This window comes from Puccinia triticina, chromosome 17A, assembly GCF_026914185.1.
Source record: "Puccinia triticina chromosome 17A, complete sequence".
Classification (NCBI taxonomy): Eukaryota; Fungi; Basidiomycota; class Pucciniomycetes; order Pucciniales; family Pucciniaceae; genus Puccinia; species Puccinia triticina.
Window position 1 is genome coordinate 3,734,590 of NC_070574.1, and position 21,700 is coordinate 3,756,289.

A 21,700-nucleotide genomic window follows, 5' to 3' on the forward strand; every position below is an offset into this window, starting at 1 on the left:
TCCCACAATTTTGCAATTGTGTAATTTCGTGAGTGGAGGAAACCTGGTTCCTTGAAAACTGAGCGGGAAAAGGGGAAAAGAGTAAACCAGATCATAATCGAATGATGGGCTTGGTAGAGATTGGCTGTTGCCTGCTCTCGTGCAGACGAACTTGTAGTCTGTTGGTTGCTTGGTATTCTCGCATACTGATGCCGGCGTTTCGTTGTTTCGGCCCAACATTGCGCCGAAGTCCTCTCACCTCCATGAGCTAGCATGATAGCGAAGATCACAATGTCCTATCGATTCTGCGGAGTGAAGAAGTTCTTCACGACGCGGTTGCTTGCGGTAGGAGTTCGTCGATGTCCCCCAAAGACTTCGGCCTTGTCTCATCGAAGCGCCCATGCAAGCTCCAACGCAAGACAACCTCCTTGATAAGCGCGAGTCGTTGCGTGCGTTGCCATCGTCAATGAAACCACTTGAGGATCGTCGGTTTCGAGGTAATGGAGAAGACATCAACTGGCTCGTTAAGCATAAACAAGGAGAAGCCCGACCCTTAAAGTCTAGCGGAATGTCAAGACTTACTTTGGAATAGAACAGGGGAAAAAAATAAGATCTTTACACTCGTTCGTATTCGTTCCTGGAAAAAACCTTCACTTCATCATCCAAAATTTCACTTGCAATCTCTGCTCCAGGCAGCTACACTTTTCCATTCCATCTTTGTTCCTGTCCTCCTCCTTGCTTTCCCCGTCACCACCTTGACCATGGTCGTCTTAGCCACCATGAAGACACCCTTCTTCACGTCACTGTCAATACACATGTGCATGTTGTTCTTTGCCTCCCATAACTTGGCGGAAGACAATATGACAGTTTTTTCGACGAGCTCTTTGGACCAATCCTACCAGTATAATTCGAGTAGCACATCTACAACGACTTATGACGACGGGACTTTTCGGAAACCTGGGTAAGCTTGTGTGGTAGTATTACGTTTGTGGTTCTTGGCCTGATCCAAGCTCTTATCTGCCGTTAGGGCTCGAACTACTCAGGGTTCGAAAAACAAAAATTGGTGCGGAAAGTAAGTCAAGCAGTTACATGCGATGAACAGAACTTGACTTGAATTGAAGATGTTTTCCCGAACAGGCCTTATGGAGCATCTTTCACGCCAAATAGCGATGGGGGACCTTTCAGCTCTGCACTTTCATCAGGGCCCAGGTTGAATTTACAATGCACTCCAAAACTCAATCCATACCTCGAAGGGGATGGGCCCGAAATCAGCAGTATTATCGTCGACGCTGGTCTAACATACTACCCTGTGGAGGGCGCTGTAGAGATTTCGGAAAAAGTCACGCAACTCCAGATAGTCATTATAAATACCAACACCAGTCAGGCTATCACTGCTGGTATCGTCGCTGTCAATACCCTCGGAAATCATTTCCAGTTTCCTTTAAACACTCTTGGAAAACCTAGCACAGACTCCTACCATATCATATGTCAAGCTTATTCACATGATGAATACCTCGCCGAACGTCCCGTCTCTCTTCAATATCTACCTGATCTCAGTGGAAAGGGTACGGGGGTCGCGGTCAGAGTTAACTCGGAATCTGGAACATTGATGGTCACAAATGATAAAGGAGCATTACAAACCTTGATCCCCTTTGGGTAAGTCATTCCGAACACTTTTGAATTCCATGAGCTTAGAAGAGAAACATAAATGACTAATCATGAGCATTTGATTCCATAGGTTTGCAGTAGGTATAGGCAGATTCCCACTCCCTCAAATTTGTTTCCGAAATGACCCTAATCACGTTTATTGCCTAATGCCCTATGTGTCGTTATGAAACTTGCTTTTTCGACAGATTATAGCAAGCAGTACTCGGATGCTATGATCGCCGCCCTAATAAATACATTGAAAGAACTAAAAGGTCTGTTTGATCTAAACCCAAGTCCTCAAATGAGATTTTGAAATCTGACAGATATATTTTTACAAATATAGTTAATACCGTACAACTAATCCTAGGTCCTCAAGGTGCCAGTGATATACCCCAGCTGAAAGAATTCTTACACGAACTAGGCCAGGCTGGGATTTGGATCCAATATGATATGCGTAACCTCTACTGGAATAAAGAGCTGTAAGAGTGGTTGAAGCCATCCTTCCGTTTGCAACATGTTTTAATCATTTGATTGAATCAATCACCAGGGTGGCTTCCAATATTAAAGTTGCTCAACAGCATCCCAATGTTCTGCTTTACCATACAGCGATGGAGTAAGCCTTTAAACAACCGAACTCTTACTCTATTTATAATTAACTAAATAGATTATTTCCTTGTCATTTTTTTTGTTTCTACAGACCAGATGGACGTGGGATCAAAGTAGATGATATACATCAAACTAGCCAAAGCGTCAAACTGAATGATCCTTATCATCCAGTTTCATTAGTAAGTCAGGCTGCTCTATTTGATTTATTAGCCTATGGTTGTTTCAGCTCACAATTTCGCTGTTTTTCAATAGACTCTCAGCTGTGAAGATTACCAGTTCTCAAACTACACCAATGGAAATGATATAGTCTTGACCAGTAAGTAATAAAACTGGAAATAACAACATTTTCTCAGCTAAAATGACTTGCCAAATTATGTCTGCTTTCAGATCCATTTGTGATAGAAGCAAACCAGTTGAGTATCCAAACTTTTTTGCGCTAGTGCGGTCATCTCATCGCTTACAATATTTATGATTTTAAAATTCTCAGGCGTTCTTCAGGGGACGTAACCACTTCAAATTCAGTTTATGGCTCTTCTTCTTGTGATAAGTGAGTGCGAAAACATCTTTATTGGAAGAAACGCAGTCTTAAACGAGGTCTCGGAACTGATATTGTCCCTCACAGCTGCAAGGGAAGCTTCCTCGACTTGGTGAACCGAATTCGAATCTTTCGCAACAGGCGACACATTCTTCACAAGGATCGTACCATGCAGTTCTGGGGAGTTCCCCAAGCTGATTGTGCCCAAGGCGGCAATCAAGTCCCAACGGGCGAACAATTTCTTCTGATGTGTACTGTTTACATCATAGAAGGAGCTGTTGGTCTGATGACATGGAATGACAAGTTGGATTTCTCCCCAGATGTAAGTCACCAACTGTCCGCATCTTCTTCCATTCATCTCAATATTGATGCTTATCGTGGGTCTCTCTATATATGTTTTTTACCAGCTGAAGAAGGCGATCCAGACAATGGGGATGTCTTTGCCCCAAATAGGACGGTATCTCGAAAGACCACAGTCATTTCTTCCCCTTCCACCCACAAACACCTATCCAAACGACACCTTCATCGCCAACATATGGTTAAACCAGGCCGACCAAACGATCCTAGTGATGGTTGCCAATTTGGCGCCCAAGCAAGCCTCCTGGGAAGTCCACCCACCCCCTTTTAAGTTCAACTCTACTGATACCAGTCAGCTCCAAACTAGTTGGTTATACGTATCCGAAAACTCTCAACACCCAACCATTGTTCACAAGAAAGAGACTTTGAGCTTGACTGGAAGCTTGCAGGGCTATGGCTTTGGTGCCTGGATCATCCAAGATAAATCAGCTGCAGATACCTCCACCGGAACCGCCCCGCTACAAAACCAATGGACCACTCAATAGACACTTGCCTACAGACTTTAAATTCACCGCAGTGATTGTAATTTAGGTTTTATGAGTTTTCTTTACAAGAGAACAATTATTCCTGGGTGTTTTTTTCTTCTTCATTGTTTGTTTCATAATATTTCTTGTGACAGTGACATGGATATGTAATGACTGCGAAGGGATGAACTTCCAAGTTTACTACCATTCTTTATCTAGTGTTCTCTCTTTTCTCTTTTCCTAAGAATTGAAATAAAAATTTGGCAGATTTTCCTTGATGTTTATTTAGTCACTCCTCAGGAACAAAGGAGTACTGTTCAAACTCAAGTGTCTTTCCACTTCACTTTGTTTTCATAACAAAAAGCCGTGGACAATTTCAATGGGATAAAAAGTTGCTATGTACTCGAAAAGAAACTCTCAGAAAGTACCACTGGAAGCGGAGTGCTTGCCACTACCTGTCACGCTGTGAGATGTGACAGCCATGGTGACAGACCGGGCCGTGGGCTTCAGGATGAACCGAAGTGGAGCACTTTCTGACCAGACAAACACCACCCAGGAACTTTGACGACCAAGACCTCTACTCATCGACCGCTGTTCGTGCACACCGGTGTTACCAGTTCGTCGGTTGATCGGGATGGTGGCAAATGCCGGCCCGAGTTCACTCTCCGAGCTGGCCGAGCCGGAGTTCGTAAGACAAGAGATGGCCAAAGTAGTGATTGGTGGAGTCACCACTGGTCAGCGACACTTGATCGATGCTGGGCTGCCCCTTCCCATTCTGATGACATTGACCTTTGAAATTGTATTCCCTCATCTCTATGTAGGTATCGCTGGGATGACGATCGGCTCACTCTTGGCAGTGCAGAAGAACCTTCCAGCTACCGTGCCTGGCCTGACGATGTGCATCAAAACGTCCAGCTTCGGGACCGCTTTCTTTGGTCAGTCTCATCCTTCGCCCAAAATATCACCGATCCAATCGATTTGATAGGACTTGATCACCCCCCTAAGAAAACCAAAGACTGATTTGATTTTTTCTTCTTCTTTGTTATGTGCCTATATCTGTATGTGAAAGGTATCTAGCGCTGCGACAGTTCGTCGTCAACCCGGTCCTCCAAATCAATCGGGTTCCGACCACCTCGAGCTCGAGTACCCCACACTTTCACGGCCTCTTGTCTACCGGGATATCCGCTGCGATGGTCGGCGGCTCGGTGAACGGCTACCTGCGTGTGTCCTGTGTTCCTCTCACCCCTCTCCTCCGATCCTGGTTCGCTTCTGGTGACAAGGTGCAGCGGCGGAGAACGAAGGACTAACAGACCGATTGGATGCTAAAAAAAACTAGGTGGCAGAAGAGTGATTGGGCGGAGCGGCCTGACGACCGGGCTAGTCTGTTGCACGCTGCAGATCGTGTACAACGAGCTAGGGATCCTGCGGCGGATGGTGTTCGATTCGAGGAGTGGGGAGGTCAAGGGGGGTGGTCCTGAGCGGCCGGTGGCCCCGGCATGGTGGGAGGCCTGGATCCCGCTGTCGAAGATCTCGGACGAGGAGTGGAAGGAGCGGCTGTCGGTGCAGCTCGCCGACAACGGGCTCCAGCTCGCGACCCTCAACCAGCAAATCAGCCAGCTCCAGAATGCAATCTCCAACCATCGCAAGGGCCCCCCTGCTAATCCCTCCTAAAAAAACGAGTTCCTAGCCATCGGCCGGCTGGACAAAGTCGTGTTTGGTTGTGCTCCTGTCCTTCGCATCTTCCTCTGCTGCCCAGCGTTTTATATGTCTCAACCCGCGAAATCTTAGAGATAGCCATCCTGGGATGATGTCTGTGATGAATGCCTGAGGAATGAGCAGACAATGAGGGAGGGAGATTTCTCGACCAAAGCTCATGTGCCCTGATCTGATGGTTGCTTGAGGATACATGCGTGATTTGTCTGAGTTTATGTCGTGGTGAGTAGTATGTATACAATGCTTAGGGAGTTGATGAAGGTGTTTGTAGTGGAAGAGTGTTTGGTGGAAGTGAGCTGTTCTGGGGATGTTTATGGTTTCAGGCTGGGTGCAGTTGTGCTCTTACTCGGCCACTCTCCCACACAGCACAGCACAGCCCCACCCAACACCACATTCCCCCCCCCCCCCCCCCACCCCCACCACCCCCAACAAACCCACCGCCAACAACGCAGAAGATGGAAAACGGACAGAACGAAGGCTCATCCTCAGCAGACAGGATCATCTGCAACGGATGCAAACTCACGCTCGAAGAGAACGGAACGGCAAGCGACAGCGTCGTCGTCTCATTCGGAAACTCGCTCTGGCATGTCGACTGGTCAGTAGCAATCAAAACCAGCACCAGCACCAGCACCAGCTAACACTCTCTCTTCCCCAGCTTCCGATGTGCAAAGTGTCGCAACCTAGTCGAGCATGACACCAACCTCCTCCTGCTCTCCGATGGCTCGCCCGTCTGCGAGAACTGCTCGTACATCTGCTCGGTCTGCAAGCTGCCCATCTCAAACGAAGCCATCGTCACCGGAGAGGAATCATACCATGCCGACTGCTTCCGCTGCCGGTCCTGCTCGAACCGGATCGAGGAACTCATCTTTGCCAAGACCAGCCAGGGCATCTACTGCATGACCTGCCACAACGAACGCGTCACCCGCTCCAGGCGACATGCCGAAGCCAAACGGAACAAGTCCACCGCCAACACCACCAGCAGCGGAACCAAGAAGGAGAGAGACCGAGAGAGAGCAGACAAACCAAACCCGAACCGATCCAAACCCAGGAACCTCATCGCCCCGCAGAAATCCCCACAGCCCGCCAACTCGTCATCCTTCCCACTATCAGCCACCGACCCAGCCCTCAACAGCAACCACTCCAATCATCACCACCACCCTCACCAGCACCACCACCACCACCACCTGCCCGGCCTCCCCTCATCCCATCCAGACCCCTCCAACAAACCGCTCTCCAGTCTGCCCAACACCCCCCGCAGCCCACACCCTCCCCTCAAGACAAACTCGAGCTCAAACTCTCTCCTCAACTCCTACCTCAGCCATCAGCCCGGACTGGCCAGCTCCCACGGCTCATCAACCGTCCCCCACAAGGAGTCCTACTCCCTCGACCATGGCCAGAGACCCCTCCAGACCAGCAGATCAACATCCCCCATCCTGCCCACCCGTCGTCGAGGTGGATCGGCCTCATCAGTCCATCATCCGTCTAACAACGGCCATTCTGCCGCCTTACACCCTCACGAACCCATCAACCCCCACCACCACGCCTCCTCACAAGCTGCTCAGAACACCATCACTCGTCCTTCGACTGCCGACGGTAAGGGTCCCTCTTCCAAACCCCTCCAATCATACTTTACATCCTCCGCCATCAATCGCTCCTACGAGTCCTCCCCTCATCTCCCCGCCAATCGATCCCACCCTCAAGCCGAACACGGCCGTACGGCCATGGATAGGAACAGGCCCATCGCTCCCAGAGCCGATCCAGTCGATCCCAAACTCAGAACCAAGCATCGCTCCGTCTCCCTGAGCTCCTTCGACGACATCACCCTTCAGAATCAAAACAATCTGCTCCATCCCGGCCCAGGCTCAGACACTCAGCACCACATGAACCTCGCCTCCGACCCCACCGCCTTTTCCTACAACGACATCTTCTCCTCCCTCGATCACAATCCGGACGGCCAAGCAGAGGACCCTACTCGACTGATGTCTCAACTAGAGCTCTCGGCAATCGACATCGAAGACCTGCTTGCCACACCCACCGCCGTCGATCCCCGAGATCCACGTGTGTCGTCAACCGCCGGTCGGCCCGAGATCGACGAGATCAGCAAAAAAGTGCGCGAGTCGATCAGTCTGAGCCGAGATAAACCGAATCAGACGGCCACAGGCCTGGGCTTCGACGTCGGACTAGTCGAGAAACTCCTCTGGGAACTCGACGAAACCAAGGAAAGGATGAAGGCCCTCCAGGACGAATACCATCAGATGAAACGAGTCAGTCGAAGCGCTTACGAGGGCTTCAGTCTGGCAAGACAAAATTATGACACTCAAGTCTCACAGCGTCAAGATGCTGAAGCAAAGATGAAGGAACTCAAGACGAGGATGATCGAGCAAGCTTCACGATTAAAAGAAATGGATTCCTTGAAGACCCTGGAGTTTCAATCCGAAGAACTAAAAGATTCCGTATCCGGTTTACAGAAACATGTTAGTCAGCTGGCTGCCGAGCGGGATTTTAGAATCGCCGAGGTGGAGGCATTAAACGATATTAGCGATCAAGTCAAGAAGACGGGCGAGCTCCCAAGTGGCGAGAGTCTTTCGGAACGCTTTGATCAGCTCCGAAAGCGATATCTCCACGAGGTCCAAGACCTGGCCAGCGAGCGAGATCGGTTGAAAGAAGAGGTAGCCCATCTCGCGAGCATCCGGGAGTCACAAGCGAAAGAGCTAGCGTCCTTGAACCAGCGCCAAGACGCCCTGACGGAGATGAACGCGACGGCGGTGAAAAGATTGGAAGAGACCCGAAGTACAGCCTCACGCATCCTCGCCCGCCACCCCGCCCCAGCCAGCACGATCAAGCCCAGCCTGAACTCCCCGACCACTATGACTGGTGGCCAGTCGAGCGCACACGACTCCGACTTCCCCATCCAGATGTCCCCCGAGGTGAACATCGCGACGACGCGCAAGTTCAAGTGGGGCAAGAGTCACACCCACAAAGCCTCGACAGCCGCCAGCTCGCGCCAACTGCATCATGCCAAGAACGCCAGCTCGATCAGTACGCCCGAGTCGGCCGGGATCAATAACGGGGCCGCTCATAACGACCATCCGGCTAACAGCTCTGGTACCACCAACCCGCCCACCAACTCCTCCTCCGGCAATCTCTCCTCCAACAACCATGCCAACGCCTCCGCTGGTAACAACAACAACAGCAGCTCTTCCAATGTCGCGTCGAGCTCGATCGTCGGCTTGCGTCCGCACAACTTCCAGCCCGTCAGTGCGCTCCGACCTGTGCGGTGCGATTACTGTGGGGACAAGCTATGGGGACTAGCTGAAGTGCGATGCACAGGTCCGTCCATCTTTTTTTTTTTTTTTTACACTTCAGAAAGAGGAAAGTATTTGACTGATCCTTACTGGGGGATTTGGATTCGTATAGCTTGTGGGAGCTACAGCCACACGAAATGTGCGGCGAACTTCTTCGGCTGTCACGCCTCGAGCGGCCCCAGTAATCCGAGCCATGGTACCATGTCCAGCTCGCTCCTCGTCTCCGGCGCCGGGTCGATCGAGGAGGACGTCGAGAGCGTTCTGTTCGGCAACGACCTCGTTAACCAGGCTCGGGCTGAGAATAAACTGGTGCCTAGTGTGGTCACTAAGTGTATCGAAGCCGTCGAGGAACAAGGTCGGCATTTCCCGTCCATTCACTTCAACAAAAGCTTGTTTATTTAACTCTGGATGGGGTTATGTTGTAGGGCTTAACTTTGAGGGCATCTATCGTAAGACGGGCGGGATGTCGTCGGTGAAGATGATCCAGAACTGCTTCGAAAGAGGCCAGAGTATGAACTTCAACGACCTCGACAAGTTCAACGACATCTCCGCGATCACCTCGACGTTGAAAAACTACTTCAGACAACTGCCCAATCCTTTATTCACCTTCGAATTACACGAGGCGTTTGTGACTGTTGCTAGTAAGCCCCTTTCCCCCTTCCCCTTTATCTCCCAAAACCACACACACACCTATTGATTGTTGTTTTTGTGGAAGCGATGGCGCAAGAGAACATCCGCTTAGAAGCCCTAGAGCGCGTGATCTACCAACTGCCAGCGGTGCATTTCGAGACGCTGAAAGTGCTGATGAACCATCTGAGCAAGATCGAGAAGCAATCGGAGCACAACAAGATGACCTCGCAGAACCTGGGCGTGATCTTTGGCCCGACCCTGCTCCGCTCGGCGAACCCGAACAGACAGTTCTCGGACATGCCGTTCACGGCCAAGATCGTCGAGCTTACGGTCCTCAATCGGCCCCTCCTCTTCCGGAAGCCTTTCGGCACTAACCCCTCGTCGTCCACCCCGTCCCCCAACAGTGCCAGCCCGGCCGCCGCCCCCAGTCTCCCCGCCTCCTCGACCGCAACGATGCACCCGTCTTTGCCAAGGGGAGACCACCACGCTATCCAGCACTCCTCCGCCTCATCCACACCCTCCTCCTCCAACCTCTCCATCATCCATCCCTCGTCCTCATCGAACCTCGTCGCACAGTAGATCCCTTCTTTCTCTCTCTCTCTCTCTCTCCAAACTCCCAGCCCCTTTCACTTCTTTTTTTTGTACTCGCTTTTTGCGTTAAAAGGAACAGAGACACTCGCCGCGCTTTCTCCATCTTTCTCTCTCTCTTTGTACATGTTTCCTCTCTTTTACAAACAAGCCTGTACATATTGGCCTTTCTGCCTGCGTTGTGTGATCTCGCCCGCACATATATCTCTTTCTTTCTGTCCGCGCCTATTGTGCCCCCACCCTTGTTGTCTCAATTCTCTCGCCCCTATCCATCATCTTCTCTCTCTCTCTCTCTCTCTCTCTCTCTCTGTGTGTGTCCATCATTCCCATCTTTTCTTGTTTCTCTAGAGAGAAAAATAGAACGGCAAAAAAAGAAGAGTTGTGTGGTGTTTGTATGTATGTATGTGTCTAGCTTGACTAAACCTCCCTTGCCTGCCGGGGGGCAGGGGCGCGAAGCGCCTCGCACCAAGTGCGACCTCCCGTCAGGGAGGGACTTGCATGCAATCCACAATTCCTGGCGTGAGAGCCCCGCGTGCAGTTGGTGTTTTTTGCAGGTGGCCAACTTTGTGCCCCCAAATCCCCCACTTCCCAGAGGGCGCCTCTTGAGCAGGTGAAAGACCTGCATCTCCTCTTCAAATTGGTGGCAGGCATGTCACCATTGCCCTCCTCCCATGAGCGTGAGATGGGCTCAAAGGAGCTCACTTTCTGAGAATCCCTTGAGATTACTAATAGAGTTGTACAGTTCTCCACAGTAAATCTCACTCCCTACATGGCCACTTTTCCTCCGTGATTGGAAACTTCAATCGGCAGGATTGAGCCTTATGTCAGCAGCTACAAGGCCCAAGTCATTGTATCAGAAGAAGCGCACTCCCAAGCACTTCTTAAGCCCAGAAGGGCAACCTCAACAGGCCAACAGTTGACTTTTAAAAAATGAAAAAGTGAAAAAAGCCTGATACAGGCGGATATTCCTGGGGCTTTCAGGCCAGGTACAGGCTTTTGCATGTAAGCCTCTCTGTGAGACAGAGATCACCCTGTGGGGCTGCCCCTTTGGGGCTCTCACAGTGAGGCTTTGTTATGCTATCAGTGCAACCTATCAGTCTTATCACGTACCCAAGCTTTCCAAACAAAAGTATAAGCATGGCAGGCAGTGTGAGAATAAAGGATGGTCAGTGGGTAGAAATGTCCACTATCCGCCTTCTTCAAGAATATATGTCCGGGCTGAGTGATTATTGGTGACTTGGCTCCGCACTGCTACTATCTGCTAGCCTTCAGCGCTCCTCAATAAGCCTGATCTATAGTGTGATAATCCGCAGATGAATAAAGCTCTGCACTCCGCAAGTAATATCGTAATTAAAGATAAGGTCACGTAAAACTCTTCCAATACTCTTGTACATTTGTAAGTGTAAGTACAATAATGAGTAGTAAGTAAGATGATAGAAAAGAAGAGAGAGGAGAAACCATGAACCTCCACGCACATTGCTGTTCCCACCCAATCCTGCAGATCCAGAATTTTCCCGCACTAGTCCTTCAGCTCCACCCACTTTCCCGCACGTCATTGTCCCAGACTCAGCTCCTCTTTGATGCTTGACCTTTCACGCCCTCTGTCTATCCCCCGTCAGTCAGTCTCTCATAGAGATGGCAACTTTGCACCCGTCGCTGGTACCTGCCAACGGATGCGGGTGCGGGTGTCTTAGATTCCGGGAAAAAGCCTGCGGGTACCCGGGTAATAAAATGCACACCCGCAGACACCCGCCGGATCCCTTCCGGTTGCCGAGGTTGTACAACCTTGGCAGCCAGAAAGCTCCTCCCAGGCGCCAAGGTCATACATACAACCTCTTCGACCAGGGGGGATTCCTTCTGGTTGCTGGGGCTGTATCTTGGCGAACAGAAGGAAATCCTCCTGGTCGCGGAGGTTATACAGCCTTGGCGAGCAAGAGGAAATCCTCCTGGTCCGAGAGGTTATACAACCTCGGCAACCAGAAGGAAATCATTTGATGGTACCAGAACTTATACAACCTTGGCGACCAGAAGAAAATACTTCTGGTCGCAGAGTTTATACATCCTCAGCGACCAAGAGGGATTCCTCCTTGTTGCAGAGGCTATACAACCTTGGTGACCAGAATTAAACTCCTGGTTGCAGAGGCTACACAACCTCTGCAACCAGGCATCAATATACTGATTGCAGAAGTTATACAACCTCTGCAACCAGAAGGAAATTCTCCTGGTTGCAGAGGTCATATTGCAACCAGAAGGGTTTCCTTCGGGTCGCCAAAGCCATATGGCCTCTTTGACCAGAAGGGATTGCTTCCGGTTGCCAAGGCAGGTTGCAGAGGTCATATTGCAACCAGAAGGGTTTCCTTCTGGTCGCCAAAGCCATATGGCCTCTTTGACCAGAAGGGATTGATTCCGGTCACCAAGGCAGGTTCGGGTACCCGCGGATATCCGCAGTGCAGATGTCAGGAATTGGCCAAACAGACCAGCGGGTACCCAGGTGCAAAATTGCCATCTCTAGTCTCTCACCACCGCCTCCGCCCCAGTTCCCCCCGCTGGTGGAACCCGCTTTTGCTGCTGTGGCTTGTTGAGTTGTCTGTTAGTCTGCTACCATGATGTATCACCACAGTATGGAGGGCTGTTGGATCAACCCATGAGCACTACCAACCAACCACCCAGCTGGCAGCCACAAGCGTCTGTAGCCTAGTTGGTAAAGGCAGCACTCTAGTATGTGTCTCAGCATAGCTGAGGTTGTGAGTTTGACTCTCACCAGACACATCTTCATTTTACAGTCTCTACATGGCTCACCTGCCAACACGTTGCTGCTACAAGTCCACGAGTGTAGACTGCTGCAGTCCAGCCCTGTCTTTCCGCTCCGGTTTGAATATTTGATCCGTCATTTGCAATCCACAATCCGTGATCCGTGCATTCCATCCGCGTGCAACTTTCTGTAAGCTTTCTTAGCTTGCTTTCTGACATCATCCTCAGTGCTTATGTCACCAGAATGAACTCTGCCTCAGCTGCTCTGTGCATTCACTCCCGCGCTATCTCTGAGTGGACATTCTACCACACATGCCTACATAAATCACCACAGCGGATGACTGCCTATTGTTGCAAAATTTAAGTCCGGATTCCTCCAAATTCTTGAATTAGAGATGGCCCTGCCGCACCTGGATACACGCGGCTTTTTTTGGCCAAGTGGGACACCCGCACCCGCAACCGCAGAGTGGGTCAGAGCAGGTACCTGACCGGGTACCTGCCCCTCAAAACTGACCAGAAGGATACGATTCTGGCCAAAGAGGTTCTGTAACCTCTTCAACTTGAAGGAATCCTTCCGGTCAAAGAGGTTACAGCTCTTTGAACGGAAGGAATCACTTCCAGTTGAAGAGGCTCTGTAGCCTCTTTGACTGGAAGGGTTAGGGAATAGCTCTGACAGGTTCAGAGAATGAGAAAGAAAAATGTACCTAAGAGCGGATTTGGGCCAGCTCTGGTATAACAGAAGGATAATGAAAGATGCGGAAAAAGTTGGGCTGCAGTGCAGCTGCAATCACAGGTGAGTGATTAGGACAAGATTGTCTGCTAACAACACTGAAACAAGTGCGATACATGGAGTGTATCTGGTAAACGTTTTTCATTGAAGATGGAGACCTACATTTCCTATTTTTGTTTTCAGCCATCCTATACATAATCAGGGCTAAAAACAAAAAATAGCACTTGTAGGTCTGTATCTTCAATGAAAAACATTTACCAGATACGCTCCATGTATTGTACTTGTTTCAGCGTTGCTGCTAAAGACAACTGTGATCAGGTGTCAGCTATGGGAATTCCCTGGAAGCTGAAGATACATAGATCTCTTACATATGATCAAATGGCTATGTGCTTGACACTGGTCAATTTGACTTGCTAGACTTCCAGAGCTGATGTCTTCTGTATCATCATGAGATTCACAGTCAGCTATGGTGCCACTAGTTTGCTCTGCAGCAACAGACTTACCTCCTGAAGGAGGATTGGATATCCTGTTGGTGAGACTAGAACCTTTACAGTCTGTATTAGTGTTGCTGACAAGTGTGCTGTAACGGAACAAGATTTCATATTAGACCTGCTTGACCTTGCTATTAAAATACCACAATCCTCATACCTTGTGGATGGGTGAGTTTTCTGGTATTGCTTATGCTCTTTACTGTTTGATTATGTGGCTAATTTGGAGCGGAGGATTAGTGTTAGCTTATTACATTTGCCTTGGAGCATCATGCATATGCCTGTGCCTAAGAGCAGCACAGACTCACCAATACCCCTTGCAGGTTAGGGCTCAGTTCCTGTTGCTTCCTTTGCTCAGGGCCTGGGCCCAAGTCTTGACAATTGGTTGCGGCTGAGCTTCTGATCTTTTGGTTGTAAATGGAGTTCTTTAATGTCAATTACATTGTTGGGATTGGTTTTGGATGCATGGACTTTGGCTTTACACTCTGCAACCCAGTCCTCTCATGCCTGTAATTCTTCTTGGGTTGGTGGATTTGGCAGCTGGAAATCAGCAGCCATTCCTCCCATCATGAATTTGCAGAAATCCACTAGCGTGACAGCACTGAACAACGGTGGGGAAGTTGGGTATTCAAGGGATGGTTTCCATCTGCAAAAAGGCACGTAAAAGTAGAAGGTTCAGATGTTCCCTTGAGACTAACAAGAGCCATAGAAGACCATTACATGAGTCTCCAGATGAGTAACCTGGTCTGTTGGTTGAGTGCTGTAACGCTTGAGTTTTCTTATTACAGTCACTCATCATGAGTACTTGAAATAGAATACACAGGACGTGTTAAAAAGTTGAGTATCTAGATAGAGTAGCAGGGAGAGTCCAAGGGCAGTTCTACTGGCCAAGGGATACCAAATTTGATTTTTAGTGAGAAACAAGAAATATGAAAAGGATTGAAAACAGTGTACGGGTTTGGCCATTTCCTTGACCATAAAGTAGAGATACATACAACATTCTTCAAAATTCCTTTTATTTTAATCAGACCCTTGAATCTGGCGTGCTGTCCACCTAAAAAAGGGGAGCTGCAGGTGAGATGACATAAAAATTTCTTCCTTGTGAGCGACGGACATGGCATATTGCTCATTAGAAAGTGTTGGAGTACTGTCGGAAGATTTGTCAATTCCAAGAGTACAAAAACTATTTACACACAGAATCATGTACTTAGTTTGTCTTACCCCGGACCCGGGGGATTTCCCTGGTTAGGGCTTTGGCCACTACTTAGCCTGGACATTCCCACGCCCCGGCTCCAAATCTTTTCCTCACCAAGATTTGGAGATACCAGCGCCGACTGCTGACCAGCAACGGGACTGTTTTGTCCAGGTGAGTAGTGTGTCATATGTATGTTATCTTGCAATGATACCGAGATTTGGAGACCAGGATCTACCAGCGCTGACTGCTCACCTGTGACGGGACTGTTTTGTCCAGATCCCATTTGCCGTACCACATAACGGCATCTTATAGAAAGGAGTATGTATCCAGAACTTCAGGACATATCGAGTCTCCTTACATGTTTACATACAATACTATCGGCAAACGCTTGTTGGTTGAACCAAGCATAGCATCAACAACACATACGCAATATACAAACATGCAAAAAGACATGTCAAAGAATTACATTGAAGAATGTTGGGTAAATATTTGGTCACTCAAAGGGTGGTTGGACCATTGGGTGGAAGTAATCTGTACAACTTTTGTTTGGCTTCTCTGCAAATGCACTGACAGGCAACAAAACTTTCCTTTTTCAACATCTCTATGTAAATGCAAGTCACCTTGGTGCTGGATTTACATAAGCTCAGCTAATTCGACTTGAGTCTTTTGCGAACTCAACAAAAAAACCCTATGAGGCTGCCCTGCCTACTAGTACATACCCTGGTGGGGCTGTTTAACAGGGGCTGGCCCTGCGAGGCTCTGGGGACCCCATTTGGTTCGGGCCAAGGAGGACAAGCCGACGGAATATGATTGTTTGCTTCTAGAGGGGAAAAATCAACATATTCGCAGAGCTTTCCTAGCAGCATTGGCGATGTCTTTGCCATCGATGGTGTTATCTACGTTGTCCTTCACAGATTTAATCAACTTTCCAAGAGAACTCTGACGCTGTTGTGGATTCGCATCGGGAGATAACCCGAGTCGTTGGATACAATCATTGACCGTTTTTAATAATGCCTCTTCATTTGAGTTTTGGGCGGAATTACTCGAAGAGAAGAACCTCATATATTTTTTCAGGATTTCAACTTCCTGCAAGTTTTGTTGGTTTAATTCAATACGAGGTGGGTTCGATTCCAGTGAGATCTTTGCAGCTTCTAGTCTTCTTTTGATCGCCGCGTTGAGCAGTTTTTCGTGAGTTTGTCGGGTTTTGTTGTGTTCCGAATTTTGCAAGTCGCCCAATAGAGACTGTTGTTTGCGCACACAAAGAAATACAAACAAGTCGATTACGCATCAATATTCTTGCCCTGAATATTCCAAATTGAATTATTGTTTGGATATCAGAACCCATGTGACGTACTTTGATCGCATCTCTCTGAGTCAAGTCCTTGATTTTCATCGAATTCTTGAGATCCGCCCTCAACGACGCAATGAAGTCCTCGGGGCCCTTTTCTATAGGATCCGAGTGAGTCGACGTCGAGCTGGAGAAGCATCGTACTGAAGATTGCGATGCCCAAGCGCGAGAGAGGTAGGATAGTGGTGACACGTTTGAGTGCCTAGTTGGTTTGATTAGATGCCTCGATGTGACATATCGCCAGCTAGTCATGTTGCTCGCGAAGTTTGTTTGTTGTATGTCTCGAGTCCGGATCCTACGCCAGGGGTGTGTACTTTCGAATGTGCCGATGATGTGTGCACGACTGCAACAGCGGTCATCCCAACCTCAACCTGGTGCGCGGACGATTGCGCACTGCTGCGCACCCTCCCGTGAAACAACGAGGCCGGAAATTCGGCAATTTTTTGGTTCACTTGATGAAGTTGTTTCGCTGCGGTCATAGCCCTGCGCACAGCGACCAACGTCAGAGGAAAGATCAATTGCTGCAAGCTATCATCCCCTCACCAACACCATCTGTCTCCTTCTCAAAATGCTCATGTGACAATTGAAATTTGGGAAAGGTGTATGCTTCGAAAGATTAGCTTAAACCTGATCAAAGATGAGGAGTGGCCAATCAAGCAAGATCTTATGTCAATTTGATGTTGCTTAAATTCATAGTGTGCAATGCCTTTATCATAGGCCAAATCACACTTAAAAAATAGGGGGGTTCACGTTGCAAAAAAAGCAATGCTGGTGGTTTTGGCGGCTGATTTCAAAATCAGCCTTACGTGAACCCCCCAATGGATGTAAAAAATCCCAGTTCCAACATTTGCAAGTCAACGGATTCCAATACATGTAAAGGGAACTGCTAATTTAGTATCTATTTACCCAGCATGTACATACATATCAGTCTTGAAGAGGATCAATTATTTATGTATGCCAGGTTTTGAGGACGCACAGCACCACAAGCCAGATCTGCACTCTGCACGCAAAATGTAAAGCTCATGGTATCAGTATGAAATTTGAATCTGTATGATACTTAGGTTCACCATCTATTGATTTAAATTCTGAATGGGCAATCAAATAAAAATGCCATGAATTTCCAAGGCCAATCCCCCGCGTGCTTTTGGCCTTTAAGCCATCGCGACAATTTCCAGGAGAATTTTGTAAAATGCCCAACCGTTAATTTAGTTTGATACATAACAAAGAAAAGGTCAAGGACTGTCAAGGACCTCTCTCTTTTTCCTGACGCTTTATCTCTGCCGAATTTCAAACTTCCAAGAATTAATTTAAGTATGAGCTTCCATAAATATACTGTGGTAAATAATAGTGCCGAAAAACATCGATATCACCCTTTGCAGTTCAGTTCCAAAGAATTGATATGATGGAAAGTCATTGAAGCCAGGGGAGTAATTGTGCTCTAGCATCGGCCAAGCGGCCCGGAGATATTGGCGCCAGTCTTGGCAGGGGGGAGGGGTCAGGAGGGGTCGCGTTTGTTGTGGCCCAGCTTGGTTAAAGGCGACCTAAGCGAGTTTGTAGCGCGTACGCCCGGTCGGAGAAGTCGCTATTGCGACTTTGAAGTTTGGACCGGCGATGCATGTGGCTGAAGTACGTAGATAGGAACCAAGCGGGCTAACGTTTCTTCAAGTGGTATGTATTTGCAAACCGAATGGGACGAACCATTCCGGCGGCTGTGCCCAGCAGAATGGCGGGTGGAAGGAATCAAGCATAAGATTTTCAAGATGGATCACGGGCTTGCATGCGCACGGCAAGGGTTTTCATCTCCCATCCTGAAGGTACATATCGCTACTATCAAAAAAGAAGGCTGCCCCAGCTTCCCGGCTCGCAGCATTATACATATGTCCATACATGTCGAGATTCTCATTTTGTCCAATGGACTGTGAGCGCGTCGAGCTTGTCAGCTTCGGGATTTATGTGGAACACGAGTGCGGGGGCGGTCCGGTAACACCGTTGCTCGGCAAAACCTTTGCATACATTGTACATCAAATACATTTTGCCTGTATGGATGCTTTACATCTCCATTGATAGAGGACCTAGCGGTCACGCGTCTCGGGGATTCGTCGTTTCATCTTTTAAACAGGTTTCATCCACCTCATCCACCCAATGAGGCATCCTCACAATTTGTATCCAAACATGCCTTCGAAGGGTGTTTTCTTGCGTACGCACCAGGATAAAGCTTTCCTGAAACACTGTCCCAATACCGCAGTCTGTGGTAATTATGTGGTTCCTTTTGTGGAAAGCAACAATCCTTGATACCTGCCGGCCGAACAGTTTTTTTAGCATTCTCTAACGCTCAGCTCAGATCTCTCTAATCCCACCTCACCTTTACCTAAGCAATATCTGCATAGGATTTAGAATTATCGCTTCTTCGACAATCCCGATTGGAAAGATCAATCGGGCGAAGCAAAAGCCGGGGTGAGTATCTCAAACAGCGCGGGTGGGATGGAATTCAAAGGTGAAAAGACGGCTACGCTTAGGAAGTCCGCATCGGCGTATCTTCGTCGAAAGCTCTCATCGAAGAAAGCACCATCGCGCGCCACTACCTTGCCGGCGGAGACATCCTCCTTGAAAACCTCTAAGGATACCTGCGTGACCCTGCTTCATTCCACAAAACTTTGCGAAAATCCTCGAATAATTTTACAAACGGTTGCTGAATATTTCACCAAGGACGCAAACCTTGAACTGCATTTTTCTTCTGACGATGCCTCAATCGAATCCATCCCAAGCACTAGCTCAAGAACTCAGTCACCCGTTGAAAACACCAATCCGTCTCTTTCACAAGGCTCACCATTATCTTGCCAAGAAATAAACCGGCATTTTCCGAGCCGAACCTCAACCTGGCCTCCAGTGACACGGCCAGTTCTTGGGCGATCCAAGTCCGAACCAGCGCAGGAATGCAAGCCTACTCCATTACATTCGTACCCAGGACGGAATTCATCCGACTCTAAGTTGGATCTCCCCAAATGCGAAAATTCAATGACCGCCATCAAATTTTGCAGCACCCCAGCATCCTTAGTACAAAGCCCGAAACCATCTCCTCTTTCAAAAGAAATTGTTTGCGAAATTGAGGAAGTTGATCCCCTACCGACAGCGACTCAAGCTGGAAGCTCGAAAGTAATTCCTGGGCCTCAAGACAAGGAGAACAGTTTGAAGCCTCGACTAGCAACCAAGATCAAATCTAAATTCGAGAAATCCATTGCGCTGGGAGACAGTTCGGAAAAACAAACCTTGCATAAGGGAATAGTAGCTCATCAGAAGAATGACATGACTTTGTCGGCAATCCTTTTCGAAAGATGCGCAAAGGAGGATGGTGGGTGCGGGGTGGGAATGCTCATGTGGGCACTCGCATTAAGGCATGGATGGGGATGTCCGGTCGATACTTTGAAGGCTTTTGGGTGGTTGCAGCTTTCGATCGAAACCCTTTTAAAAGAGCTACACCATGCAAAACTTGCAAAACAGAACTACGACGAGCTTAACTCTCACGAAGGAACCCCCAACGATCCGTTGCTGGCACAATACCTAATCAATGAAATCAACGGCATCAAATCTGAACTCTTGCTGTCATTATATGAGCTGGGCCAGTGCCTCATGTATGGATGGGGGTGCCCTAGGGATAAACATTTGGTAAATGTTTCATCGCTTCCAATAATTCAAATTCAGATGTACGACTAACGGGTATCTATTCACTTCCTTTTTTAAAAAAGGCCGTACAATATTATCACTTGGCAGCAACTCTTGGTGACGCTGATGCACAGAAAGGTAAGAATATCAAGGTTACACTCTACATATTAGCATCGGATGATGAAATAGCTTCATTTCAGTTCAACATCCTAACAAATGAATGGTATAGATATGTATACTGATATTTTTTATGCGCCACCCTATTCTTGCTTGTCTGCTCTGTCTGCTAGAGCTGGCATACTGCTACGAGGTTGGAACTGGTGTCAAGAGAAGCTCACGTAACGCGGCGAAATATTATCGAATGGCATGCGCTCAAGGAATCAAAATGATGGGATACCAATGGATATGGAAAGATAAAGTAAGTCAGCGCTCCCAATCTGTCTATATTCCTCAACATGACACTCACATTTTTCCCAAAATAACTTAACTTTAGTACAATCCTGTCAATTAACAACAATTGCCTCATTCAAAATCAATTCTCACCGACATTCCCCAAGACCACAAATGAATCTAAATAATTGATGTAAACTAATATCCCCTTCTCAAAGTTAACCCCACATTTTACTTTTTCCCTCCACAATTCAAATTTAGTATTAATTGGTATTTGGTTTGTAATTCTTTACCTTAATATTAGTAATCTATAACTCTCACCTGCTGTTCCAAACCAAAATATTGAGTCTATGTACATGAATAGACAGAAATATTACTTGATAAAATGACCAGTCAGGGAATGAAATTGAAAAAAATTTAGGGTGTTAATAAACGTACCCGGTAATCTCACTCAATGTACCCGGTTTTTGCGTACCCCCTTTTCCGCGTACGTAGCCGCTTTTTTTCTGCTCATTTTTACACAACGCAAATGATATCAAAATCCAAGTTTATTAAAGACACAGATTTTTCTGAATCCCCCCAAAAAAATTCATGGGTTCCCCCTACAACTTTAAAAAATTGAGAAAAGAAAATCATGGGTTCCCCCAAATTATAAACAGAGAAAGCAACAGCTGCAACTAATTCGAACAACTCAAATAGCCTTCCAACATCAGCAAAAGTGCTGTGCCACAGGCTCAGTCCCCAGCCTGTGTCAAGCAGGTGATCAAAAGCACCGGACGTGAAGGCCCATGGCCCACAGCAAAGGCTGCTGACCAGTGGGGGGCCCACTCTTTGCCCCTCAAACTGTGCAAGTGGAACAGCGGAGGGGGGCGAGGACAAACCACACACTGGAATTACAGTGGCAGAGGATGCCTGGGGGAAACAAAAACTACATCAGGTTTCACCTTAAGTAGCCATTTGGACTCAACACAAATGCCTGACTGCTCCCCTCCAACTCGACACCTCGGCCCTGGTACCCAGTTTCAACCACTAGGGTTTCACCCAGCTCCCAATCACACACAATGATGTCAGTGCCATGATGGCCGTTGCAGACAACAGCACTTGAGACATATGTAAGCTTGCACACAACAAGGAACTCCTCCCAACAGTTGCATCACCTGACAATACTATACACATCTCTAACCGCTGCTAGGTACCACCTTCACCATTGGACGGTCTCCCTGGGAGTGTTCGTTGCTCTGGCCGGGCTGGGATGGTCAATCATCAAGTAGTACTCCACAAGCTCAATCTGCCTCCTGTTCACCTTTTGGCTAC

The 21,700-nt window shown here is 48.2% G+C and overlaps 5 protein-coding genes across 5 annotated transcripts; 4 read left to right on the plus strand and 1 right to left on the minus strand.

Moving 5' to 3' along the window:
* Nucleotides 1-740: 740 nt before the first annotated feature.
* PtA15_17A349 (uncharacterized protein) lies at nt 741-3,609 on the plus strand (the record flags this gene model as incomplete). The annotated part of the gene is made up of 13 exons (XM_053164456.1): nt 741-940; nt 1,007-1,051; nt 1,117-1,635; nt 1,718-1,728; nt 1,833-1,898; nt 1,970-2,105; nt 2,174-2,239; nt 2,324-2,411; nt 2,485-2,548; nt 2,620-2,644; nt 2,720-2,779; nt 2,855-3,089; nt 3,175-3,609. The coding sequence occupies 13 exons, from the start codon at nt 741-743 to the stop codon at nt 3,607-3,609; spliced, it is 1,950 nt and encodes a 649-aa protein (XP_053028422.1).
* Nucleotides 3,610-4,222: 613 nt separating this feature from the next.
* On the plus strand, nt 4,223-5,259 carry PtA15_17A350 (uncharacterized protein; the record flags this gene model as incomplete). The annotated part of the gene is made up of 4 exons (XM_053164458.1): nt 4,223-4,322; nt 4,410-4,523; nt 4,666-4,809; nt 4,925-5,259. The coding sequence occupies 4 exons, from the start codon at nt 4,223-4,225 to the stop codon at nt 5,257-5,259; spliced, it is 693 nt and encodes a 230-aa protein (XP_053028423.1).
* Nucleotides 5,260-5,756: 497 nt separating this feature from the next.
* PtA15_17A351 (uncharacterized protein) lies at nt 5,757-9,815 on the plus strand (the record flags this gene model as incomplete). Its single annotated transcript, XM_053164459.1, has 6 exons — nt 5,757-5,896; nt 5,957-8,631; nt 8,719-8,961; nt 9,032-9,247; nt 9,322-9,722; nt 9,813-9,815. The coding sequence occupies 6 exons, from the start codon at nt 5,757-5,759 to the stop codon at nt 9,813-9,815; spliced, it is 3,678 nt and encodes a 1,225-aa protein (XP_053028424.1).
* A 6,007-nt stretch (nt 9,816-15,822) lies between these two features.
* Nucleotides 15,823-16,588, minus strand: PtA15_17A352 (uncharacterized protein; the record flags this gene model as incomplete). The annotated part of the gene is made up of 2 exons (XM_053164460.1): nt 15,823-16,230; nt 16,343-16,588. The coding sequence occupies 2 exons, from the start codon at nt 16,586-16,588 to the stop codon at nt 15,823-15,825; spliced, it is 654 nt and encodes a 217-aa protein (XP_053028425.1).
* A 1,659-nt stretch (nt 16,589-18,247) lies between these two features.
* On the plus strand, nt 18,248-20,507 carry PtA15_17A353 (uncharacterized protein; the record flags this gene model as incomplete). The annotated part of the gene is made up of 6 exons (XM_053164461.1): nt 18,248-18,352; nt 18,731-19,685; nt 19,806-19,999; nt 20,080-20,134; nt 20,287-20,414; nt 20,490-20,507. 6 exons carry the CDS (start codon nt 18,248-18,250, stop codon nt 20,505-20,507), a joined length of 1,455 nt encoding a protein of 484 aa, XP_053028426.1.
* Nucleotides 20,508-21,700: the final 1,193 nt, after the last annotated feature.